Raw genomic sequence first — 15369 nt, forward strand, 5'->3', positions numbered from 1 at the left:
CACGGTTACTTGGCAATAGTAAGAATGTATAATCCTCTTAAAGGAAGGAAGTTAACAACTGCAAATGATAATGCCATCCCCCATATAGTTTGTGTCCTTTCCTTGGTCACTGAACATTATTTAGTTGCATCAGTTCAGACCGATCATTTTCAAATGTTTTAAGTACATTTCCTCCCTATTATGTGTATTTCAATTTTAGATAACTTGGGGGGATAATTAGGGCAACTGACCTCTCTCCAGGGAGTGATGTGGTGCATCACTGTGTGTTTTCAAGTGTTCTTGAGTATGTCAGTGCTGGGAGTGCTGCTGTATGTGTGTCTTTGCATTAGCTGGAGTCTTCCACAGTCTGAATGATGGGGTGATATTAGGTATCAGGATCTTCTTTCTGAATTTACTGTGTCACATTGTTTGCTGCTTTAAAAAAAAACAACTATTGATATCTAATTCACCTATCCTAAAAATCACCATTTTATAGAAAACTTTAAGCCACAGAAACTGATCTTCTTTTTCCCCCCTGTAGAGTTATTCAAACACATCTTAACTATACAGTTGAGTGGTTTTAGTATAGTCACATAACCGTGCACACATCATTACTATCTCATTCCAGAATATTTTTGTCACCCCAGAAAGAAGCCCCACACCCCTTAAGCAATCACTCCCTGTTCTCCCTTCCCTCAAGTCCCTGGCAACCAAAAGTCTCTTTTGTGTCTCTGGATTTGCCTCTTGTGGACATTTCCTATGAATGGAATGATACATGTGGTCTGTGCTGCCTGGCTTCTTTCACGTAATGTTTTCAAGGTTCACTGTTGATGTTTTCTGATGTAAACCCTTTAAAATGTTTAGGAACTTGACTTGTGTGTTGTGTGCCCCTCCCCCCACATTCTCTTCAGAAGTCTCATCATATCTAGCCTGGTTCCTGGAAAAGTCTGCCATGGGAGTCGTATTGGTTTTTTAAAATTTTTTAAAATTCCAGTGTGGTTAACATACAATGTTCTGTTAGTTTCAGGTGTACACTACAGTGATTACTCTGCGCTCATCACCGTTAGTGCACTTTTGATCCCCTTCATCTATATCACCCCCCAACCCCCCACCTTTCCCTCTGGTAACCATCAGTTTGTTCTCTGTAATTAAGAGTCTGGTTTTTGTGTGTCTCTCCTCTTATTTGTTCATTTGTTTTGTTTCTTAAATTCCACACAGGAGTGCAACCATATGGTAGTTGTCTTTTTCTGACTGACTTATTTCATTCAGCATTATACCTTCTGAATCCATCCATGTTGTTGCAAATGGCAAGATCTCATTCTTTCTCATGGCTGAGTAGTATTTCCATTGTATATGTCTACCTCATCTTCTGTATCCATTCATCTATAGGTGGACCCTGGGGTTGCTTCCATATCTGGGCTATTATAGATAATGCTGCTATAAACATTGGGGTGCACATAACTTTGTGAATTAGTGTTTTCATATTCTTTGGGTAAATATTCAGTAGTGGAATTACTGGGTCATATGGTGATTCTATTTTTAATTTTTGGGGACCCTCACTAACTGTGATGAGTGCCGAGTAATCACTGTAGTGATTTTATTTTATTCCCTATTCTAGTTTTGACTTCTTTTTTTAAATGGGAACACAAAGTAGATGTGGCCCAAAGGGCTCTATTTCGTGGGATAAGTCTTTTCCAAGTACATGTATTTATATGCTCCTGAGGACTGTGCTTCTTTCTTCGTGTTTTGGTCTTCTTGGGTCTGAATGGTGAGTTTACACAGGCTGGGTGTGTTTTTAGCTTTTCTTGTGTCTGATGAGGTAATGCAGGTCTACCATTTGCCTCTTATCCTAACAAGTGAACCATTGGATCCCCTCTCTTTCTCCATGATGTTAGAATTGTCTTCTCGGATCAGAGATTGAGTCAAGTGATCAGCTGACAGGTAAACTGAGTGATCTGTCAGTGGGGAAAAGAGAGGGAAGAAAGCCAGGGTCCTGGTTAGTTGCTCTGGACACTTGGCTTCATCTCCCTCTGGGTCTGGATGGGGTGTAGCGTGGCTTCCTTCTTGTTTCTGGTATTCTCCCCATCTCAGGAGATCCTGTCTCCTGTAGTTCGTAGTCTTGCCTGCCATGTGCTTGGTGGACCCTCCCAGGGCAGCTCTCCAGCCGCCTTCACGTTCCTCTGACCTTTGACTTGCATTTGCGTCTCTCCCCTTCATGGAGAGAGGAAGCCGTGAGGGTAGGCCTCGCTCTACTGGTGGTCCTCACATGGACTCTCTGCCTGTGCAGGGCTTCCCCTTGCCCGCAGCAGCCAGCCACACTGGTGGTCCTTCTCTGCCCCACTGCTGACCCTTCACTTACCCATGCCCCCGGAAGAAGCACTTTTCAAGTTAAAAGTATACGCGAGGGCTTCAGGGCATTTTCTGCTTCTTTGATAACCTTGATAACCTTAAGTGACCTCAGGGACATGGGTTAAAAGATACCTCCTAGTTCTTTCCTCACTTGTGTCCCAATTAGATCCAGTAGAAAACCTTTGGAAGTTTTGGCATTTGGATGGCATTCTTTTTTTTTTTTTTTTTTTAAGATTTTTATTTATTTATTTGACAGAGAGAGATCACAAGCAGGCAGAGAGGCAGGTAGAGAGAGAGAGGAGGAAGCAGGCTCCCTGCTGAGCAGAGAGCCCTATGCGGGGCTCGATCCCAGGACCCTGAGATCATGACCTGAGCCGAAGGCAGTGGCCTAACCCACTGAGCCACCCAGGCGCCCCTGGATGGCATTCTTGCCTGGTTTCCAGTCTGGTCCGATTTCAGACACTGCTTTGCTTTTTCTTTATTCCCCCACTGCTCTCTCTTTTTCATTCTCTGGGTTGTTAAGTTAGTATCTGGAGAATGGAAAGAAGGAGGAAGCAAAAGTGCATGTGGCCAGCTTATGGAGTTTATCTAGGAGTGTAGATTTGTAATTTTTTAAAAAGTTTTTTAAATTTTTATTTATTTATTTATTTATTTATTTATTTATTTATTTATTTGAAAGATTTTGTTTATTCATTTGACAGAGAGAGAGATCACAAGTAGGCAGAGAGTCAGGCAGAGAGAGGAGGAAGCAGGCCCCCCGAGGAGCAGAGAGCCCGATGTGGGGCTCGATCCCAGGACCCTGGGATCATGACCTGAGCCGAAGGCAGAGGCTTTAACCCACTGAGCCACCCAGGCGCCCCTAGATTTGTATTGTTTCAATGAGCGTCTAACATTCCTATGAATGTAAACACGATCATTTCCTGGTCATTGAGCCCTTGGGATTTTTCCAGGGTCCACTCTGCATTCTTTGCTCTGTTATGAGCATCTTTGAACAGAACATTTCAGGATTTTCCCTTTGACTATATTCTCTAAGTGGGCTTAAGTTCAGCTTTACAGCAAAGTCAACAGTCAAGAGTGTCCTGTTCAGTTTGTGTAGGACATATTCATTCTTCAAGCATCTCCTGTGTGCTTGGTGGGGCGGCGGGGGCGGGGGAATGGGAAATGGAGACAAGTCAGGTACCGTACGCGCTTTCTCCCCTTCAGTTTAAGGACGTCTTATGTCAAGCTCTTGTGAAACTAGATCATCATGTTGCCCACATTCCTCTAATATTATCAAAAAGAGAAGTTAGAGTACTTAAGCATGCCTTTTTTTTTTTTTTAAGTTTTCATTTTTGTCACCCTGTGCTCATCACAAGTGCCCTCTTTAATCCCCATCACCTGTTTCGCCCATCCCCCACCCACCTCCCCTCCGGTGACCATCAGTTTATTCTCTGTAGAGTTAAGAGTAGGTTTTTTGACCATACTGGCTCCTAATATATACCACTTTCTTTCCATAAACCATATGTTTAATGTAATATAGTTTTGCCATTGACTTATGTTAATTTAATAATCTATCTCATGACTGGCTGACTACAATGGTAGATCTTATAACTGAAATTCTTTGAACCAGCGGGGTTTCTGAAGCACCTTATGTATGTGTTTCCCTTCCTAGGTAGACAGGGGTAGAGGGGGGAAAAGAAATTCACTTATAACTGAAACCTGCATAAGTGAGAATTGATATTTTGGAGCAATGAGGACTTTTATTTGTCAACTACGTAGTTGTAATTTCCTCAAGGGGTAATGTAGCTACTGTGAAGTCATTAAGGAAAGTGTATTTGAGGCACCAACTATGACTTTTTTTTAAGATTTTATTTATTTTTTTGACAAAGATCACAAGTAGGCAGAGAGGCAGGCAGAGAGAGAGAGAGAGGAGGAAGCAGGCTCCCTGCTGAGCAGAGAGCCCGATGCGGGACTCTTGATTCCAGGACCCTGAGATCATGACCCTAGCCGAAGGCAGAGGCTCAACCCACTGAGCCACCCAGGCACCTCACCAACTGTGACTCTTGATACAATTTTTATTTTCAGCAGCATTTATTAAGTGTCTACTGTGAATCAGCTGCATGGACTCTAGGGGGATGCAAACTTGCAGACAGATTGATCTCACTTTTTTTTTTAAGTATATTAGTAGTGGTGTAGCACTCACTCTGTTCCAGGCACTGTTCCAATTGCTTCCATACCCTAACTAACTCAATCCCATTATACCCATTTTGTAAATGAGGAAACTAGGGCATGGAGAGATTAAGAAGCTTGCAGAAGTCACACTGCTTGTAAATAGTGGAACTGGGCTTCAGAATTGCCTAGTCGTTGCTCAGTTTCCTTGTCCTTCAGCAGACATTTACTGGGTCCCTTCTATTGGCAAGGGGTTGAGCTGGATCATTTCTAAGACTTGGTAATTCATCAGGTACTTCCTGAGTACCTACGATGTGCCAGAGGATAGAGGAGTGAATGAGATGAAAGTCTCTGCTCTTGTCCAACCGTCAGTCAACACATAATAAGTTTTTAGATAATGATAGTCTGTGACTAACAAAGTCAGGGAAGGGACTGGAAAGTGATAGAGGGGTGCAGGGATTGTTTTCAATTTTGTGGGCTGAGAAGGCCTCCCTGAGTCTGCGTCATTTGAGCAGAAACTTATTTGAAAAGAGAAGCCAAGGGTGCCTGGGTGGCTCAGTTGGTTAAGCAACTGCCTTCGGCTCAGGTCATGGTCCCAGAGTCCTGGGATCAAGTCCTACATTGGGCTCCCAGCTCCATGGGGAGTCTGCTTCTCCCTCTGACCTCCCCTCTCATGCTCTCTCTCACTCTGTCTCTCTCTTTAAATTAAATAAATAAAAATCTTAAAAAAGAAAAAAAAAAAAGAAAGGAGAAGCCAACCACATGGAAATGTGAGGGGAGAGGAGTGATCCAGGGAGAGTGGCAGCAAACAGGGGAGCCCTGAGGTCTAAAAGGGCCAAGCCCTGCATCCGGAGCGGGATGAGCTAGGGGAGAATGGCAGTGATGAGGTCAGGGAGAATATGAGGCACCGTTGGCCCTTACGGGTTATGGGAGGGAGTTTGGGTTTCATTCCGAATGTGATTGGATGTCTTGGAGAGTTTTGAGCAGGGGAGTGGCATGCTTTGATTTTTCAAAGAGCTCTTTGGCTGCAGGGTGGAAGCCTGACTGTAGGGCAGCGAAAATGAAGCAGGAGACTTTTGTGTTGCGCCAAGGATTCTCGTTCTTGCATCCTGTGATCCATGCTGGTTAGAAAGGTGCTGCCTTTCCACAGTACCTGCTTGAGAACTTAGGTCTCTTCGTTTCGCACACCTGCTGCTAGAGGACTCGGACCCCTGTCCTTTTCCTCCTGTGATTCTCCTATTTTTCCTCCATGTTTACTTCTCATGGGGCCTGTATCTTGAGGGGGGAGTCACTTGGGGGCATAACTTGTATTAAGATCCTCAGGGAAATGTTAGCTTTCCCTGATTGGCTTTAAAATCAGAAGCTTCATATTTACCCAAAAGGATTTATGGCCAGATATTGGAGATACGGGGCACTGTTGGGTTGGAAAAGCCACACCAAACGCATTCAGCTTGCTAAGAACCTGAACCCGGCACTAGAAACATGGGTTCAGTTCTTAGCATAACGGTGCCAGGCTTCACTGGGACACGATGCCTGACCTTCTGGTCTGTCTCCTTCTCCGTAGAGATGTTAATGTGTCTTGCTAACCTCACGAGCTGCGTGAGCTGCGAAGAAATGAGAACGTGGAAGCATTGTGTACACTTGTGCCATGGAAAGCCCAGCAGGCAGGATCCAGTTTTAGGAAATTGCAGACACTGTAGGTCATTGGCTATTTGTACGTGCTTACATGTTGGCCCATGAAACACCCAATAGTAAGGGTGTGAATGTTTGCCTGGTCACACAGTCCTAGGAGGAAAGAATCCTCACTGTGGTAAGATCTGTTTGACTGACTCTCCCCTCCCCTCCCGTCCCCTCCCCCATCTCCTCACCTCCCATGAACTGACTTGAGAACAAGCTAACTTCCCGCTGCCTGGCGGAGACATCTCAGACCTTTGTGTGAGCTGTTTTTGGAAAGTTGTTGGCAGAGGGCCCCAGAGCAAAGGTCAAGCGAGTTGGCTTGGAGTCACAGGGAGACCTGCAGAGACAGACGGCACACACAGACAGGTGCACACCCACCCACACACACACAGGTAAACAAGGCACAGTCATAGTAGTCATAGTTGTTCGGGACTCAGCGGTGTTTGTGGATGTTATATATGTAAATAAATGATTTAAAACTGTGAAAGCTGCTTCAGGGGCAGTATCTTCAAAGTTTTGAGAAGATTGACTAATTCTGTCAGGGAGCAGATGAAGGAAAGACCTGTATTCCGAGGGGGGGGCATTTGAAAGATGCCAGTGAGATGCTCGGAGACTGCCACGTAAGCAAGAGGGGTGATTTTGCCAGCAAAGGTGAGGGGTCCGAAACGGCATGGTGGGTTCTGGAACTGATGCCATGAGAAACAAGGCTGGTAAGATCCTTTGAGGCCAGATGGTGGAAAGCTGCTGTCAGAGCCCATGGTGGCTTATCTGACTGAAGATTTTGAGTTCTTTCTTTCTCTTGTGCGATGTGCTGCCATTGCTGGAGTCTCTCTGTGGTGAGGGGTGTTGATGAAATGTCAGCGAGGGGGGCCCTGCGGTTCCTCGTGCGGTGCCTTGCCCCCGAGGTCAGTGTTTCAGTATTACTTACTGAAACGAGGAGATACGATGGTTATCACAGAGTTCCGGAGAAGAGGTCCTTTTTGGATCCGCATACACGGGGGTAGGGACCGTGCGTGCCTGGTGGCGTCTGTCTGCCAACAGAGCGGTCAGATCAGCAGCTGCTTGACTCCGCAGTCATGTCCACACTGAGAGCCGCTGCCATGGGCTTTGACAAGCTCCTGGGCTGAGGAGAGGTGGAGAGTGGGGTCTAGTCCCGCGAGTATCTTCTGTGAAAATGGTATCTGTTCAGTAATTACAGAAATATTTTTATGTTGTATAAATATGCATGTGATTAAATTCTCTAGTCAGTAGAAATGGAGACAAAGGAAGGTGCCTTATCTTTTTACTTACCATCATCTACCGAGTTGGGTGATATTGCCCTTGACTCCAGCCCATACTTCCCGCTGCCTTGTCACTGCCCTTTTCCCAGATGTCCCATGATCATAGAGCTTGTGGATGGGACTGCTGGTTGACCTCTCGGTTCCTCTGTGTTCTCTTATCTGAGGGCTAAGTCAAATCCAACCTACATACAAGAAGAGAGAATTCAAGGAAAGCATCTCCCTGCCCCCAACTTGTGATCCGCTGACCAACAGGTCAAGAATGTTTCCAAGTCCTTTTCCATGGTGTCGTGTCACTTTCTTGCCTTATTCCTGTCTTTGCCTCCTGATGAATCTACGGTGACATTCAGATGCATTCACATCTACTGCTAGACAAGGCTTTGTCTGTGATTAAACCTAAAAACCAAAAAACATGAGACTGAACCTTTTTTGGATATTGTAGGAACATAATCAAGTGCCTACCTCCTATGGCCTAGACAGAAAGAGCTCCATAATTTTAAAAAATGTTCCTTCTCTTTTCCTTCTGGCATTTGTACCCCCCCCCCCCCGCTTTAAAGCTTTTATATTGCAGACAGATTTACACATACACGAAAGAGGAGGGAACTGTGTCATGAACCTGCAAGTCCCAGCTTCAGTAGTAATCAACTTTGAGGCATATCTTTTATCATCTCTATCCCTGTTTACCTGTCCTTCATTATTTTGAAGCAAATACCACACGTCCTATCATATCATCCATGAATATTTTAGCATATATTCCAAAAAGATGAAGGCTTTGTAAAACCATAGTACTTCTGTTATCATGCCCGATAATTCCTTAATATCCTCAAATAACTGATCAGTATTCACATTTCCCTGAATATAACAAAACCTGTTAACACTTTGTTTTAATTGGGATCCACTACAGTTGTTGATAGGTCCCCCGAATTGCTTTGCATCTCTAAGTGCTCCTCCTTTTTTTTTTTTCTCTCCTTGCAGTTCACTGATTGAAGAAACTGGGTCTGTGGTTCTCTTTAATTTCACACAGTGCGGCTTCTGCCATTTGCACCCTCATAATGAGGTCTAACATCTCCCTCCCTCCTCTGTATTTCCTATGACTGTGGTGTTGTGTCTTAGAGATGTGTTCAGGGTTCAGATCCAGTTGCCGGCAGGCATGCTTTTTAGGCGGCGGCGTGAACTTCTTTCAGGAGGCACCTAACGTTTACTTGTCTCTTTGTGATGGTTGATTGACTTCTTAAATGTGCCGAGTATTTAAGAGGGTTCACATCTGTTACTGTTTCCCTGGGCCCAGGTGGTGGTCTTGAGAAAGGGGGAGAAAGAATGCCCTTGTGGTGTGCTCCCGGCGACGTCGGACGATGGGCTGGGGTTCCTCCAGTGCTCCCTGGAAGATGAGTTGGTATACATTTGACATAGAGCACTCCCAGAGTTTGTTTCCCTCAGTCCCAGAAGACCCGTTCACTCAGACACTTAGCAAGGAGAGGCTCAATTTCTTTGGATGTTGCCTTTTGTATGTAGAGGTGTTTCTTGGTTTGGCTACATGAGCTGATGTTTTGCTGATGTTCTCCCGATAATGTGTTTTCATTTAATTGTAAGGTGACTCTCTTCTTCTTTCAGGATCTCATTTTGCCCAATGGTGGCACTCCTGCAGGTACTTCGAGTCCCGCTTCTTCATCTTCCCTTCTCAACAGACTTCAGCTTGATGATGACATCGATGGTGAGACCAGAGATCTCTTTGTCACCGTTGACGATCCCAAGAAGCATGTCTGTACTATGGAGACCTACATTACTTATAGGATCACCACCAAAGTAGGTCCCTTCATTATCTTCTGCCCCTGTGGTATGGTCTTGGTGAACAGGAGACCTGCTTTCATGATTCCTGCCTTCCTTTCTCCCTCCCTTTGTAGGACTGTGTTTACCTTCGTTCCAATGGTGGGTGTGGCTTTTTGAGAGATCAAATGTATTCAGATGAAAAGGATTTGATGTGAATTTTTTGCTTTGAAATGACAGAGAAGTTGTGACTATAGTCTTTCAAGTAGAGCATTTAATCCTGCTACCTTCACTTATTTTTGGTCATGATACTTTTTAGGCTGTTAGTATCACTTTATATTGAAATTTATGAATGAATCTTTGTATCATCCTAAATGTCTGGTGGGACCATGGTTGTAATTTGGTGTAATTTTGGTGTAATTTGGTGTAATTGGAGTGGATCATAGGGGAGGGACGTAAGAGAAGGATGGGAATGAAGATTGGTTGTCTTTCTGCTATGGGCCACGTGGGTAGTGGGCAGGGGCCTGAGATTGACCGGCTTAATGTTCACAGCAACCCTCAAAGATAGATCTTGTAGTTACAATTTTAGAGATGAGGAAACTGAAGCAGAAACTTTAAATAACTTGTTCATGGTTACAGAGTTGGTAACCAGGATTCTAACTTTAATTTTTAGGACTGTCAATCCAACATTTTTATTTTCAAACCCATACTCTTAAACCTAATTCCATTTTTTTAAAGATTTTTTTTTTAAAGATTTTGTTTATTTATTTGACAGACAGAGATCACAAGTAGGCAGAGAGGCAGGCAGAGAGAGAGGGGGAAGCAGGTTCCCCGCTGAGCAGAGAGCTCGATGTGGGGCTCGATCCCAGGACCCTGGGATCATGACCTGAGCCAAAGGCAGAGGCTTTAACTCACTGAGCCACCTAGGTGCCCCCTTTTTAAAGATTTTAAAGATTTTTTAAAAAAAGATTTTATTTAGTTATTTGTCAGAGAATGAGAGAGAGAGAGCGAGTGCACAAGCAGGGGGAGCAGCAGGCAGAGGCAGGCTTCCTGGTGAGCCGGGAACCCAATGTAGGACACGATCCCAGGATCCTGGGATCATGACCTGAGCTAAGGCATGATGGCTTTCATCTTACATGACAGCTTAACTTACTGAGCCACCCAGGCGTCCCATATACAATATCTTTTCTCTGTGGACATGTAAGCCTTTCTCAGATATTTCTTTGATATTCCTGCCCTGTCCTTTTTGCACCTGGTTTACATTTGAAAACTTGTCTCTGTATGTGTGCACACGCACGTGCGTGCACGCAGTCTTCCCCCGTCCCTCGGGCCGCTGGGTGCCTGCTGTTTCCCAGGCATTCGGCTAGGTGCTTAGAGGTATGTTAAATCTTCAGAGGTTCTAGGTTGATATATGTATTCCCATGAACTATTTCCACTCCTCCCCCGTCACCCCAGCCCCAGGGTCAACTTATTTTTTACCCTGTAGTCAGCGAAATGGAAAACCTGTTTTTCTTGAACTTATGCTCTAAACTGCTGAAGGACAAGGTCACTGCGTCCCTGGCACAGCAGCGCTCGCTCTCCTACACATGTTGCCCCCCTGCCTGGCTCCACTGCCCTGTAGCAGACCTCCCCCACCTCCCGCAAGGCTAATCCTACAGGACCTCTGTTCTCCAGTCACAGGCCGACTGACTCGTGCGCTCTCCTGTGCTGCCTCTCTTTCCTTCTTTCCTCATTCTTTTCCCTTGGTGTTCTTGTTTCTGTCCCTTTTTTCTGGGGTCGATATCCTGTAAGTCAGAGCTCTTCCAACTTCTAGTTCCACGTTTCCTTCTGCTATGATGCCACCACCTCTTGGTGAACTTTTTGCAGAATTAAGTTTTACTTCTTACTGTCAATTCTATCTCAAACCAGAGTCCCTTTCTTTTCCCGTTGCAGGTAGCAGCACCAGGTTTAAAATCTTGGTGGTGCATTTGGAACCTTCTTTCTAAACACTGCATTAAAGCATAGCTACACCCCATGTCGTAACACAGCCTGTGGGGGTGTGGGGATGAGAGGGAGAGGACACACAGGAATGCAGGGTCTCACACACCAATCTTCCCCCCGGTTCTCCACTTCTGCTGTGGTTCTCTAGCGAAGTTCATGGTCACAGGATGAGGTTGTACAAATAGTTTATAACTTTGAGCTCTGATTCCCCTGTCCTAATTCAGATTTCTGATGACCAAAGCTGGACAAAGTACAGAGCTGCTTTTCCCTGAACTAAAATGAACCTAAAGCATTCTCCACCCAAATCTAAGTCATGGGTGCCTTTCCTCTGCAGTGGTGGGGAACCCGGCCGGGAACTGCCCGGCCTTCTCAGTGCATGTAGATCCTGGCTCCTTTCTCTGCAGGCTCCTAGGAAGTGTCTTCATCATAATAACTAATTACTGACCACTTACCATCTGCTTGTACTTTTTGGTCATAGAAACTTTTTTCTTTATGTAAGTAATATGTGCTTATTGCAGAGAAACTGGAAAACTCAAGGAAGCTGAAACAAAAAAAGAATACCTATAAGCTCACCAGCCAGAAATAATCATTTATAAATTTCTGAACTGTTTGTCTCTGTCCATTTACAAAAATGAGTATTTTGTATGCTGCCCATTCCCTTCATGTGTTGGGCGTCTTTCTGGGCTGGTAAATGCCAGCAAACACACTATTATGTTATTCTTTCTTTCTTTCTTTCTTTTTTTTTTTTAAGATTTATTTACTTGAGAGAGAGTGGGGGGTGGGAGGGGAGGAGGGAGAGAGAGGACCTTAAGCAGACTCCCCACCGAGCGCGGAGCCCATCTGTGCTGTTGTCTTCTAAGACCGCAACAGCGTCCTGCTCTGTGGATGAACCATCAGTTTTTTTTGTGCCAAGTGCTTTAAACATATTGTCAGTTCATCCTCATAATCAGTGAGGCGGGTACTGGTGGCACTTTTCCTTTGCAGATGAGGAAACTGAGAAAGTTACTCCAGGATATGCTGCTGATACGTGGCAGACCTAGGACTTGAGTCCAGATCTGTCTGTGCTGTACTTCCAATAAGGCATGATTTTCAAGAGAGGGATGGCTCTGCCCCGTTTGCCCCAGCACTGCGCTCGGTCTCCTACCCAGCCTTTAGGAGCCGTCCTCCTTCCTGTCTCTTACCCCATCTCCTTAGTGATCCCAAGTCTTAGCACTCCAACTAACTCCTCTTTTTAGATTGCCTCCATGGTCCACAGAGGCAAAAGACCACTCAGAGGTCAAGGATACGTAAGGGTTACAAAGCGAACGTTTAGATTTGATGACAAGAGGGTTATGGGTGGCTGGCGGGCACACTCTCCCTGGAGAGGTGGGCAGAAGCCAGTGTGCTGTGGCAGAAAGACAAGGCATGAGTGTTGATGGTTTGGTAGTGAAGTGAGAACAGGAGCTAGAGAAAGTGGGGATTTGGGTTGTTGAGGGGCAATTTTGTTTGGTTTTAAGGACGGACGGGACTTGAGCGAATGCCCAGAGGCCCGTGTTAGGCCCGTGTTGCTAGAGAGGGAGACATTGAGGTGGGGTTGGAGAGGAGGATGGAAGCCGCTGAGCCGGGGAAGGAGCAGCCTGAGCCGGGGAAGGAGCAGCCTGAGCCAGAGAGGGAGCAGGAGCCTCCGAAGGGGGAGGTGCTCTTCTTCCATTGTTTCTAGAGGAAGAGGGGAAGTTTTGTTTTGCTCTGTTTTGTTCGCTGTGGCAGGAAGTTGAGGGTTCTGTGCTTCTCGATGCAGTTTTCTCTAGGAATCGATGATGAGGTCTTCCGCTAAGAGCGAACAGGAGGTTCGAAGTAAAGCTAGGAGGTTCGAAGTAAAGCTGGGAGGTTTTCAAAACTTCTGCAGGTTCTGCATTAATCGATGTGGAAAAGGACAGAGAGAGTTGACGCCTGGCGCTGTTGAAGGTCCAGTGGGAGAGTTTGGTGTGTCAGTCAGTGTGTTTGCCTGTTTTGTTTTTCCTCCAGGAGTGTAATCACACACCCGGGGCTGGTAAAGCAGGAAGTGCACGACTCCATTTCTGCCAGTCGTGTGGACGGCAGGGGAGGGGACATTTAGGATGTTGGCAAACGCGAGGTGGAAGTGATGGCTTATGGAATTGATGCTGAATAAGGAAAGAAGTAAAGATAGGACTGGACAGAATGCCAAGGAACTGTAGGTCCCAAGATGCTGAAAAACCAGGGGTCTTGGGAAGCGGGAGAGTCTGAGACACAGGAGGTGCTGGTTGGAGAGAGGGAGGTCTGACTCTCTGCCGATGACCGTCTGAGGGGAGGCAGTGGGAGCGATGGCTCGGAGGTGGGTGTTGTGGGTGCGAACACATAGATCTCGAGGGCACCCGGGCTATGGATGGGCTTTGGAAAGGAAGCCCCTTTGGCACCGGAATCCTCTGGGAATCAGGAAAGTGGTGGGGTGTCAGGGACAGAGATAGAGGTGTCTTGATGGCATGAGCCTCAGAAGGGTTTTCACAGGGCCGTGGATGCGTGGAGGTGAGCAGCAGTGCAGAGTGAGCCGGGTACCAACAGGGACTCTTGGTCTTAGAGGGCAGGGCGGAGTTGGTGAGACGTGAGAAAAGGAGCAGCTTTCCACCTGCGGACAGTGGAGAGGCTCAAGACTCCAGGGGAGAGGAAGCATTCAGAATCCGAAGAACTACAGGAATTTACTAATTACAGAATGGGTGTTCTGGAAGGCTTGTTGTAAAGCTCCGAGAAAGGAAGCCCACAGAGGCATGAGGAGAGACCAGAAGCCTCCCTGGTCATTATTCTCAGGTGTTCTCGTAGGGTAGCAGTGTTCTGAAGCAGAATGAGAATAGCTGGCTAAGATTTGACAAGGGAAAAGGAGGTCCCTTTGCAGAGAAAGGGGTGGTCACTCTGACTCATAGGATTCAGTTGGCACTTCTGATGAAGACCAAATCTCTCCAGAGTGGACTGGTCGTAAATTTTAGATTGAATGGAAATTCCTTGGAAGGGCTCCAGGCCACAGTAGTTAGGCACATCAGCTTCTGGGGAATTAGGGTTCTTCTGTGGTTAAGGTGCGACCCAATGGACAGGTGCACTGCTGGCTGATTGATTGCCCTGTGGCTCTGTGCTAGGTCTTCTGAAGTGTTGAATTTACCCAGTGGAGATACTCATATGGAACAATGGCAAAAATGGATATTCTTCGTTACGGCTCTTGTGCTCAGTTACCAATTTGTAGATCTGACTTCGTGTGTACCCATGATCTTGTACCCTTGTGATCTTGTGGGGCATTCTGGATTATGGATCATGGTGTGGAAGGACCCAGAACAAGACAGTGTAGTGATTGTCTCTGATTATGGAATTGTGGGTGTGCACTTTTTTCTTTTTATTGTTAATAGAAAATAGAGCTTTGCTTTATTTTCCTTACTCAGTTAGACCCTGAATTTCACAGAGGAAAAATTTACTACAGACTCATAGTTGGAGTTTTATTGGCCTACGTATTTTATGAGTACTGTGAGTCTTGTAACTGACTGGGTTTCTCTCCAGAAATTCACGGTAGTGTCTGTGGCCCAGTTTTAGCAAGTGTGCAGAATTCTATGGTGAGTGTCTTTTGCTAGCCTCATTCCTGGCTCTGCTTTTTCTCTCTGTCCTTGTTTTTTCTTGATCTTTCTCACCTACTTCTAATTTATGTCATTTAATCTTATTTCATGTGTCTCAGTATCTCTTCTAGAACAAATTGTGGTAAAAGTAAACGAAACCAATGTTGGGCCGAAGAGTATGAGCATCCTTCATGGTTCATGATTTTTTTTTTCCTTATTGCTTTCCAAACAAATTTTTATTTAATCCATTGTGTCTGTAAAGGAGCTTTTAAAAATATTTTTTTTGTGTAACTATGAGTATTGTATGAGAATGGTAGAAAATTTGAAAATAAGCATAAGTCTAAAGAGGACAGTTTTCATTATGAGTTCTAGATTTTTCTTAACCTTTTATATCTACATTTTTAACATTAATGAAATTATATGTGCAATTAATTTCAAATCTTGCTGTTTTCTCTTAAAAGTATATCAAAGCATATTTGATATTGAAGATGCCTTATGGGGCTCCTGGGTGTCTCAGTCAGTTAAGCATCAGCCTTCAGCTCAGGTCATGATCCCAGGGTCCTGGGATGGGGCCCTGAGTCCAGTTTCTTGCTGGGTGGGTAGTC

General features: G+C 45.3%; 1 protein-coding gene across 3 annotated transcripts in view; it reads left to right on the forward strand.

The window, feature by feature from the left end:
- SNX30 (sorting nexin family member 30) overlaps positions 1 to 15369 on the forward strand; it is a 108681-nt gene that overhangs the window by 39840 nt on the left and 53472 nt on the right. For all 3 annotated transcript variants that reach the window (XR_007122178.1, XM_047699069.1, XM_047699068.1), the window contains exon 2: positions 9042 to 9233. Coding sequence is in view for 2 of the 3 variants with exons in the window: in XM_047699069.1 (XP_047555025.1) it covers positions 9042 to 9233 (192 nt within the window). In the remaining variant the exon portion in view is untranslated. The remainder of the gene's footprint in view (positions 1 to 9041; positions 9234 to 15369) is intronic.

Source organism: Lutra lutra, chromosome 13 (genome assembly GCF_902655055.1).
Source record: "Lutra lutra chromosome 13, mLutLut1.2, whole genome shotgun sequence".
In the NCBI taxonomy this organism is placed as follows: Eukaryota; Metazoa; Chordata; class Mammalia; order Carnivora; family Mustelidae; genus Lutra; species Lutra lutra.